At 35.5% G+C, this 11,343-nt stretch overlaps 1 protein-coding gene across 1 annotated transcript; it reads right to left on the bottom strand.

The window, feature by feature from the left end:
- Positions 1-458: 458 nt before the first annotated feature.
- On the bottom strand, positions 459-7,367 carry LOC110702257 (sperm-associated antigen 1-like). Its single transcript, XM_021879964.1, has 3 exons — positions 6,848-7,367; positions 4,358-4,546; positions 459-1,248 (listed from the first exon to the last, which is right to left on the bottom strand). Exons 1-3 carry the CDS (start codon positions 7,028-7,030, stop codon positions 856-858), a joined length of 765 nt encoding a protein of 254 aa, XP_021735656.1. The 5' UTR covers positions 7,031-7,367; the 3' UTR covers positions 459-855.
- Between the last annotated feature and the right edge of the window lie 3,976 nt (positions 7,368-11,343).

Genomic DNA, 11,343 nt, shown 5'->3' with positions numbered 1-11,343 from the left:
CACATAAGGTTAAAGTTTGGTCTACTCAGACGATCAGATCAGATCAAATCATACCAAATCAAATAAGTAAAAATTAGTAAACAAGCTCTAAATCGGCTAAATTTATAGGTTTTTCAAGTTCTATTTAAAGCAAATGCCCTTCAAAAGTCATATTATTCTAAAATAAACAAGGTGTGTTATTTTTGATATATCAGCCAAATGTCATATTATTGTTTACAGATATCAGCCTGTGGTCAGATTAATATGTTTATAAGAAAAAGTATTACAGTAATAATCATCTGCGCACCGATTTCCCTCTTTTTTGGGAGGGGGGGGGGTGTTCTGTTCTTTGCATTGGAGTACACCATCTTGTCTCCTGTGGCTGTTTCACATTTGTTCCCACTAAAATCAAAGACATTAACAAAATTATCCAAGTGAGCATAATTTTATAAAGAGTGCACTATCTGAGTTCTTAACGGTGAAAATAAATGAATTTCTTTTATATATACAATTCATCATCTCTACAAAAAAGTAACAAATCTGTATTTGTAATTTACAAATGAAAATATACACATATAATGACATGCCATTTCACAAACATTTTCAGTCATTGCATTCTGCATATATTAATGTGGCTAGTATGTAGCGGACTTGAGCAGCACCATAAACATTCAAGCTGCAGGGAGCCTAATCACCAGGCATCAGGATGAACCAATGGCTTGCCTAAGATAGTCGACTCTGGACAAATCAAGTTGCTAGGGTGCCCACATAAACCTGGACAGCCACAGGTTCTCGTAGCATATGCTTGTATAAAACGAGTAGCAGCCCCAGGTTTATCAAGATACCTTTGCTATATATGTATGAAGTTATGAACATTCATTTAACTGGTCTGACATCAACAGTTTTCACACGGAACCTAAAATGTGGCTGAATTTCTTCATCAGCATCATTGTCATCGTCGTCTTCACTTGAACCATCTTCTACGCTATCCCATCGTGAATAGTCAAGTCTAGAATGTCCCTTTGGTTTTGGGATTGTTTGCCATCCCTTCGAATGAGGATCAGCAGCTTTCAGGCTTCCATTGCTTTCAGGGGTAATGAAGCCATTAGATGTGTGGACATTCGGTTCAGGTTTCTCAACTATACCTGTTGAGTCTTCCACATAATTATTTTCTCCATCCTCTTGTTCAGAGCTTTTCAATGTATCTTCATTAATGTCTTCATCATCTTCCTCCAGCTCAGAATCAACCTCAGGTATTGGAGAAAGTGACTTCCTTGAGCAAAAAATACACCATCTCAAAAACAGCTTAGTGTAAAAGATAAGGTCCACAAAGAGAAAGCACCTAAAGCAACAGCGGTGTGCAGCATGTAGGCTAATAAAAAGAAATCACCACCCTTTGTTTGCTATTAGAGGCTAATAACTAACAAAAAAAAAAATAGAAAAAAAAAAAGAGACCAGCACAGCAAGCAAAAGATTTGTCTTTATGATTCCTTTGGTTACAAGAATCATGTACAATGTTAGCTGTCACTTTGTCCAATAGATCAATTTAGAAAAGCTTTCATGTAAAATAAACTTTAATACTTTATCTTAAAATAAAGTAAGGTTTCAAAGAAAAATGAGTAATGTGAAATAATATGAAAAGCAAGGCATAGAATACTGAATACATGATGAGTGATAAATATACATTAGGCAAAGTTGAGAAAATAAATGGTCTCTTTAGTTTCAAAAATATATCCGGATTAATGAATTGCTTCTTAAGAATTGCTAAGCGAATTGTTAAAGGTAGATCCCATTCGTACAAATCAAAATAAGTGGTCTGAAGCAAGAGGTGTTGTATTTACAACAGATCCATAAGCATAGACTGCCTTCAAAATCTGAAGGGAAAATTACCCAAAAAAATTGGCCCAATACCCATTTTCAATAGAGTGCCAAGAGGTGATATATTGACAACAGATACATGAGCATAGACTACCTTTTAGATCTGAAGGGAAAATTACCAAAAGAGAAAAAAAAAAAAAAAAAAAAAAAAAAAGGGTTCTCTTGGTAGCCCATATACATTTGCTCATTCTCATTGGTAGCAATTTTATTTCATAAATCTCTTAAATAACATAGAAGCTACAATCTTTTGCTAATCTAGCTTTATTATAATAATTATGATACAATTAACCTTGGTTAATTAATTAACACTCTTACCACCACACCCATATACCATCAACCTCACCACCGCTGCCACCACAAACCCCCACCCCTAAACACACGACCACTACCTTGCCACCCCTCCCCCGCCCTAAAAACACCCAACCGCCCACTCCCCCTCTCCCCCTCCCGCCTCTCCACCCACACCTAAATCCCCTACTGCCCTTCTCGTCCCCCCCGAACTTCCCCCCACCCATCAAACACAATGTTGCCCCTCCTCTTCCCCCCAAACAACCCAATCGCATCTCCTAAACCCTTCCCTCTCCCTGCAAAACCATCAACCACCCCTTCCGTATTCCCCGCTGAAAAAGGTGTGAGAAGAGAGGAAGGGAAAAGGGTTTGGAGGGAGAGGAAGGGGTTGTTGAGGGTTTCAGAGGGGCAGTTGAGGGTTTCAGAGGAAGGGTAAGGATTTCCAGGGGGTGGGGGTCAAAATGGGTGGTTCGAAGGGAAGGAAGGGGCGGCCGGGTGTTTAAGGGGAGGGGGAGGGGCGGTTGGATGCTTAGGGAGAGGGGGTGGGCTGGCAAGGTGTTTTTGGGGGTAAGGTAGGGTGGTGAAGGTGCGCGATGGTGGTGAGGGTATGGTGGTGTGGTGGTGAAGTTATGTTAATTTAAATCCATTTTAGGTTGATTGTGTGAGAATTACTAAAATATTACCATATTACAGAAAACTTATAATTTCAATGCTATTTAAGTGATTTTTTAATTAATTTGCTCCAATGAAAATGTGCAAATGTATATGGCTACTAATGAGGAACACCCCATATTACAAGATTAGGCCACTTATAAAAAACAAATGCCGGAAGACATTTGATCCCTCATTTTTAGTCAAGAGGGAGCTTGTTCCCATTATTAAACATTTACCTTCCTTTCTCCTCCTTTTCCCTTTCCTCTAATTTTTCCCTGTTCCATAGATTTAGTCCTTCCTATGTTTTTTCAGCTACTATTAAACTCTTGTTAGTGCAGGATTCAAAGTAAAATATAAGATATAAAGAAACATATTGCTCAGAAAATTGGTGAGCTGAACATAGAGGGAAGGAAAAACACAAGATGCAAACAGAAAAATAGCATAGGAATATTTATCAGCCATATAATTAAAAGTCTCACTCTCAGTCCTGACCATCACTTTCAAAACCAGGGTATAAAGTGCTTTCAAAATTTCGGAACTGCAACAGCAATAGTCAACGAATATAAAGATGGGATTTGTATTAGAAACAGGGGAAATTTAATTTCCATGTATTTTAAAACAAGAATCTCAGATGCTTAATACTTTAATTCTTCATTCTTAATCTAAGATATGAAATAAAGTCCACGTTGTCAATGAAATTGGCTCTTCCTTCTAAATGCTTAGACAAAGATTCCAAAATATATAGAAAATTAAACAAACCACCACCCAACCCACCCCCCCCCCCCCCCCACACACGAGGACAAATGTACAAATTTGTACTCCATGAGGAGTAGCACAATATGAGGGGTAAGAGGGAACAGGGGAAGAGGAGGAAGGAATGAACAATACCAGGGAAACAAGGAAAAATGAAATAATGGTAGAGACAAGCACATGACTCATCATTCCAAGAGAATAAAGGCCTACATGATGCCGAGCATTAATTTTTACCTTAAAATGACCAAAGCTTTTTCTTTATTTATACCAAACTGGCAAAGAAGTCTATTTTTATACCAATCTGATATTCGACCCTAATTGATCAGAAACCCCAAAAAGTTTTGGTAATTTGAGACAGTTTCTGAAACAAATCTTTAAATTGCAATAGCACATAACTTGCATCAGTACCATAAACTTGGATATTCTCCATTTTATCGCATAATCTATATCTAGATGTCACTCTCCATAATATATTTAAATCGCAAATTTTCACTCAACAAAATCATCTCATACCTAGGAGGTTAAGCAATAATCTATGTTCAAAATCATTATACACCCAATACAATATTATGGATGCCAGTTGGAACAAAATCCCATTCACTATTAATTTTCAATTTCTCACACCACCAACACAAACATTTATCAGTTATTCAGCAGCACAAATGACCATCGGCTGTTTGATTCAGTAAAATGCAGAATGGGTATTCAAAACATACCTATTAATCATATTGGGGGGGGAGGAGCTGGAGGACGGACGACACCAATATATTAGATTCTGACACTTGCTAAAGACATGAGGACATACCAATTGTGTTTTTAAACGTGCTTGAAGGTTAAGATATACTTCGGACGAGGGATTTAACTCAAGAAGCCGATTCACATCGAAAAGTGCTGACTGATACTCCTTCAGAGTGACCAAAGTTTGAGCACGCAACATTAATGCTCCAGTGTGCTTATGATCGAGCTCAAGAACAGATGTACATTCATCAGCTGCCTATAACATCAGAAGTATAATAAAATAAAAAGTACGATCTCCCATCATTATATCAATCAAATAATTCTTTCAGCTAAATTCTGTAAAGGGAATCAATTTCCGCATTAAAGGCAGTGGCTCTTGTGCATCTTGCTCCAGCCTTCCAGAACAGAGACCTGGAGTCAGATCAATGTTACCCCTCCCCCTTGTTACAAAAAAAATTTCTTTTGAATACATAGATTGATTTCACACAAGGAAAAAGTTGAAGATACATTATCTGCTACAGATCAATAATATGATACTCAGACTACTCACCATTGTGCATACACAAACTACTAGGGGGCAGATCTTGCAATTTAGTAGATCAGCTTTAAAGTGCTTATGTATCAAGATATACTTTCGCCTTAATTTTCATTCAAATTTCTTTTGTTACAAAATTACACATATAATGTAATGTAACACAGCTACAAAATAACAGATTTGCTGTAAACAGCAGTTTTCATACACATAGTATGCCCTTTGCTTCTAAAGTTCAAAATAGGGAGAAATATACACAGAGGAAATCATTCAAATGACAACAACAAAAACCACGGGATGACTGGACTACATAAAGGTGAACCTTCTATAACATACAACATAAACCCCAGAATACAAGGATTACAGTTTTCGGTTTTGCGTGATTGTGGTCAGACAGTCCTAGCGGTTCGATTCTTTAATTGCCTCTATACTTGCGTTGGGGTAGTAGAATGTTATCAATAGTGCTTATGTTTTCGGATTTTCGAAAATCAATTCTCACATTACCAAGGGCGCCACCATTGATCTTGTAGAAAACCAAGTTTTTTACTTCAAGTAGGGGTTTTCCCCTTTTTTTCACTAGGAAAAATTAGAAAATAACACCACAAATTTCACAAAAATTGGATTATAACACCACAAAATTTCAAACTCTTAATACAACACCACAAAAATTGGATTTCGCCACCACTTAACGGATTTTTGGATGGAATCCGTTAGTGGGGCCCACCACATACACGTGTCTATAACCTTTGGTTTTTTAAAAAAAATAAAAAAAAATAAACTAAACTCTAACACAACCCAAGCCCCACCACCAGCCACCCTGTCCTCCACCGTTGGCAGACCTCTCTCCATCCCACCCCAACCACCGGCGCCCCAGCACGAGGGAAATCCACCGAAGCCGACCAATAGCACGGCGCCCCATCCTAGCCCAATCCAGAGACACCCCAGCACAGCCACTACCGAAAAATCAGCACCCAGCCACCGTGAAAAACCACGCATACCTTATCCTTCATCCTCCAGACGGCCGAAATCGACCATGCAGCCCTCAATGGTCGAATTCGATGGCCGATGTTGATGGTCGTTTCAAGGGTGGTTTTCGTGGTGGGCCAAATGGGTTAGGGTGTTTTTCGTGGAGGGGGAAAAGGGAAAGGGTGAGTCGTCACTCGTCAGTTTAGAGGTGGTTGGGGGGGTTTTTGGGGAGGAGGAAGGGGGGATTAGGTGGATTCGGTGGTTTAGGTGGGGTCAGGGGGTTCCGGCTGTTGGCTTTGGGCTGTCGGCGGCTTGGGCAGGTGGTTCCGGTGGTGGGGCTGGGTTGGGTTAGGATTTAGGTTTTTTTTTTTTTGTATTTATCTTTTTTAAAAAAACAAATCGCTAAGTGACACGTGTCCACAGTGAGCCCCACTAACGGATTCCATCCCAGAATCCTCGTAAGATGGTGGTAAAATCAAATGTTTTGTTTTTTTTGAGGTGTTATAATAAAAGTTTGAGATTTTGTGGTGTTATAATCCAATTTTTGTGAAATTTGTGGTGTTATTTTCTAAATTTCCTTTTCACTATTCATGGCAAAATCACTACTTCAAGTTGCGACTTTGCACCAAAACCATTACTTCAAGTAGCAATTTTGCTCATGAACATTAAAAAATGAGCACGTATTTACAATATTGCAATTACATGAAGATCACCATGTATTTTCTCCGCATTACTTCTATCATTTACAGTTCTAACTTCAGATTTATTTTTTATTTAAAAAAAAAAAAAAAAAAAAAAAAAAAAACTTAATATTATAGTACAAAATTCGGAACTATTTCTAAATTAAAATAAAATAAGTAATAGTCATATGAAAATCCATTAAATCGTGAAATTCACAATATTCAGAGCTCAGAATAATTAGGTAATTATCAGAAATAAGTATTAAACTTGGAATCAAAAATAATTAGGTAATTATCAGAAATTGACAATGTTGAGAGGTACTTTCACCATGAAATTTAACATTTACGAAAATAAAATCAATGAAAGAAGGAAACAAACCATCTTAAAATCGTGCAATTTAAGAAAGCAGGCAGCGCGATTACTATGAAGTGCGATCTTCTGCGCTTTAGTCTTGGCAACAACGACGGCATCGGAATAAAACCCTAATGCTTCTCTGTAACGTCCCTCACGATACATCTGGTGAGCTCTCTCCACCTTATTCAATGGCGGCGTAGTTGCCATACTCTCCAATCAATCAATCAAAAAATAATCAGATTAGAAGAATCGAGAGGAAGCTAAGTATAACAGAAAAATGATTTCATGAATTTTGTGAAACTTTGGATCAAATTGGAATAGAGAAGAAGTGATAAAAAATGGTTGGAAATTGGGATTGGAATTGCAGAGAATGAAGAAAGAGCGAGAGGTTGAAGATGAAAGATGGAAAGAGGAAGGGAATAATTGGAAAGAGGGAAGGAGGCTGGAGGGAGCTAATCTCTCTCCTGGTGTTATGGCTGTGTTCGTGGCAATCTGGATGTTGTAACGCTTCCTTCTTCTTTCAAATTTGAATTTTTCGGCTGTAATAAATGACAAAACTCCGTCGGTTAAAAAAAATAATAAAAAGTAAAAAATAATAATAAATTGGATTTTTTTTTTAAATAAAACCATAAAATTGCACAGATCTAATATTATCTCCTAATAAATAAAGTCAGTCTCGGAGCCAGGTACGAGACAGCGACACTTGGCATTTCAGTTTTTCACCCAAGTGTTGCTTCATATAGGAGATAAATACGTATTACTGTGACACATGATGCTAAATAAGCGATTTTTGGATAGATTTTTTAAGAAAAAATTATTGTATAGAGTTTTATTATCGATAGAATTATAATATTTCATATATACAAACTTAATCATAACTTTTAATAAATATCTTATAACTCAATTCTATTTCCATCAACAAATTCGTTTTAAAAAGTTCTTTAAAATAAGATCCATTTATAAACTTTTATACGTAGCTAGCCAAACTGTATCACCAACTATTACAAGAGTTACTTCGTTAGTGCTATACGATTTACTTGGTTAGTGTTATAGTGGTTATTCAATCAGTGTTATAGATAGGGGTTACTTAGTCAGTGTTAGAGGTTAGTTACTCAGTTAGTATTACAAGCATTACTCGGTCAGTTTTATAGGGGTTACTTTGTCCGGCCAGATAGTGTGGCTAGCCGCATACAAAATGCATTGTTATTTAATTTATTTAAAAAATATTAGAGAATCGGTAAAAATAAATTTTAATCAATAAAAATAATTTTAAATTGGTAAAAAATACTTTCAGTTCTGTGAAAATAATTTAAGTTCAAATAATTTAAAGTCATTAATAACATATACTTTCTCCGTTTTTTTTACTTGACCTGTTTCTTTAATCACATTTGTCAATGCAAAATTTTAATGACCAATAACTTTAATTCTCCATAAGTAAACAATATAAACTTATATATTATGATAGTACTTATTAAGACGAATCCAACAAGATCTCACATAAATATGTTTTTTACTTATATATAATTCACAAAAGATGGTCAAAAGAAGAGTGGTGAATAGTGTAAAAGTCAAAGCGGGTCAAGTAAAAAAGAACGGAGGAAGTATCCTATACAAACATAAGTACAAAAGGTATACTATTATATATATATATATATATAAGTCATATGATATCATATGTCTAAATATCCTACATTATCAAAACGAATTATTTGACCATATTCAACATTCAAGTAAAAATGTTATTTTAAAATTTTATCAACCATCGATCTAGGCATCACCCGGGCACAAAACTGGTAACTAATAAATAAAGCTGTTAGCCAGGGCACGAGACTGCGACACTCGACTTTACAACTTTTTGCCAAGTGCCACACCACCTAGGCAACAATTACTTTTATTTTAAGATAAAAAAAAGTTGAATAGATTTAGATAGATTATACAGGATAAAAAAGTTAGTTTAGAAGTATTTTCAATAAAATTTGGATAGATTTTTAGGATAAATATGTTGGTTTAGAGTTTTATTTTCAATAAAATAACAATATTTCATATGTACTAATTAAATTATAACTTTATTTATAAAAATATTAAATTACAATTAAAGACATTAAAACCACAACTTATCTTAGAAATATCATCCAATAACATGAAAATAGGTGCAACGCCAAACTGATTTCTTTTACTTGCTTTGACCATGTTACTTGCATCACTTTCAAGAAGGATTTTAATTTTTTAAAAAATTATTAGAGCGCCACATATAATTATTGGATGATATTTCTAAAAGTGAAAATCAAGTGATTATTAATCCATGAGTAGAAAATTCAAATAACATAGATATTAATCTCACATATAGTGTATATTTCTATAATTTATATTGCACTATTGCAAATATCAATAGTATTTTACGTTAAAATATCCTAAATCAAAAGGGATATTTACCTCTTACATAACACTATTTGTATGAATGATATGTTTTGAAATTTAGCATGTAGATAAAAAGTTTATCTTAAAGTTCAATAAACAACCCAGACATCATCCGAGGCACAAAACTAGTATATATATATATATATATATATATATATATATATATATATATATATATATATATAAAGGGGAGTTTTTTCTCGAGATTTTAGAGTGCCACGTAGGATTTTAATTTTTAAAAAAATTATTAGAGCACCACATATAATTATTATTTTTAAAACGCTACAATAGGATTATGCCACATAAGATAAGTTTTTTAAAGTGCTACGTAGGATTTTAATAAAAAAAAAAGTGCCACGTTGGATTAATATTTTAAAACGCTACAATACGATTATGCCACATAATACAAGTTTTTTTAAAACTCTACGTAGGATTATAACAATAAATTAAAAAATTATCAGAGTGACACATAAGATTATTATTTTTAAAAAATTATCATGAATAAAATTAAATAATTTATTCGGGTGATTAATGAAACCATTATGATAAAATTTTACAAAAAGTTAAATTAAGGAGAGTTTTTCAAGATATTTTTGAGCATCACATAGAAAAAATATTATATTTTAGCCAATGAAGAAAAAAATTACAATTTATTTTAGATCTAAAATTTATATTAATTATTATCATAAAATTAACACATTTACCGTGTGGCGTGTCATATCGTGTGGCCGGCTGAGATATATCAAAACACTAATCGGGTAACCCCTCACTGTCCGAGTAACTCCTGATCGATCGAATATCCCTTGACCAATCGAGTAACCCCTGACCAAGTAATCCTGACCACACGATGTGACTAGCCACATATGAAATTTTGTGAAATAAAATATAAAATTCACGTATTAAGCAAAAAAATATCACAAGTTTAGGAGATAAATATTGTTTCTGGGTTTTTTCTGTGTCCTGCGGGAGAGTTACAACATCAAGACTGGACTCCGGACGCCTGTACCTGCAAAACAACGGAGACTCTGGTTGGGTGGAGTTCGGATGTAAAAAGTGCAGAAAAGTAAATGGGATCAGGTTCCTCTTAGGAGAGGAGTGATCATCCGGCTATCTCAGACAGCCTCAATATCTGAGTATTCACTCTCGTAATTTGTGTGGATTGAATGTATTCCATCTCTCCCTTTAACTAATGTAAATGATCAGTATCTATAGTGCCTTGGGACAGGTGCCTTTTAGGTTATTTAACCTAAGTAGATGGGCTACCCATCGTTTAACGGCCTCTAGGGTTATGGGCTTGGAGCCCGTTTTTCCCCTTCTATCACTGAATGACACGTGTCATGCTCTAATCGGTTGAGCGCTGAGCTTAGGGACACGTGTCGTAGTGGCATTGGTCCATATGTCAAGGGTATTTTTACCCTAAACATTAGCCCCTCGGAAGGAGTAATCTCTCTTATAAGAGGATTGTTCCTTTCGAAATTAAGACTTTTTGCTGCTTCTTTAAGTCTCTTTGGTCGGCATCTGTCTAGTTCAATAAAAGAGGAATTTGATTAACTTGAAAAGTTTTGATACCTTGAACGATATGACATTTTCTAAGTTAATCAATCATAATAATGATTGCCGCTGAACTAGACAAATGCTAACTCTTATTCCTTTAGCCCCACCATGGTGATAGCCCCAAAACTGTCGGCCATCGAGCCCGTGGGTAAGCGTTCAATATTATTCGGGCATTAGCCTCTTTAGGTTGTTTTAAAAGGAACAACTCTTAGCTGCTAAGTTTTTGGACTTAGCTTATGTCTGCTCTTGTTAGAGCAGACGGTTTTAAATATCATCCGACCATCGGCCTCATCATTCGACCATTGGCCTCATCATCCGGCCATAGGCCTCATTTTGATCATCCGGCCATAGGCCTCATTAGGTTGTTCTAAAAGGAACAACACTTAGCTGCTAAGTTTTTGGACTTAGCTTATATCCTTAAATTTAGCCGGCTGTATTTCCTCTGAGCAATAGCAGGCGGTATCTGAACAAGATAGTAATTGGGTACCGCTTGTATTAAAACAGTCGGCAATTTTGTCATCTTAGTCTCATTTACTTAATTCAAACGG

The sequence above is a fragment of the Chenopodium quinoa genome, unplaced genomic scaffold (assembly GCF_001683475.1).
Source record: "Chenopodium quinoa cultivar QQ74 unplaced genomic scaffold, ASM168347v1, whole genome shotgun sequence".
NCBI classification, from domain to species: Eukaryota; Viridiplantae; Streptophyta; class Magnoliopsida; order Caryophyllales; family Amaranthaceae; genus Chenopodium; species Chenopodium quinoa.
Note: the sequence above shows the minus strand (reverse complement) of the source record. Positions and strands in the feature narration are given on the sequence as shown.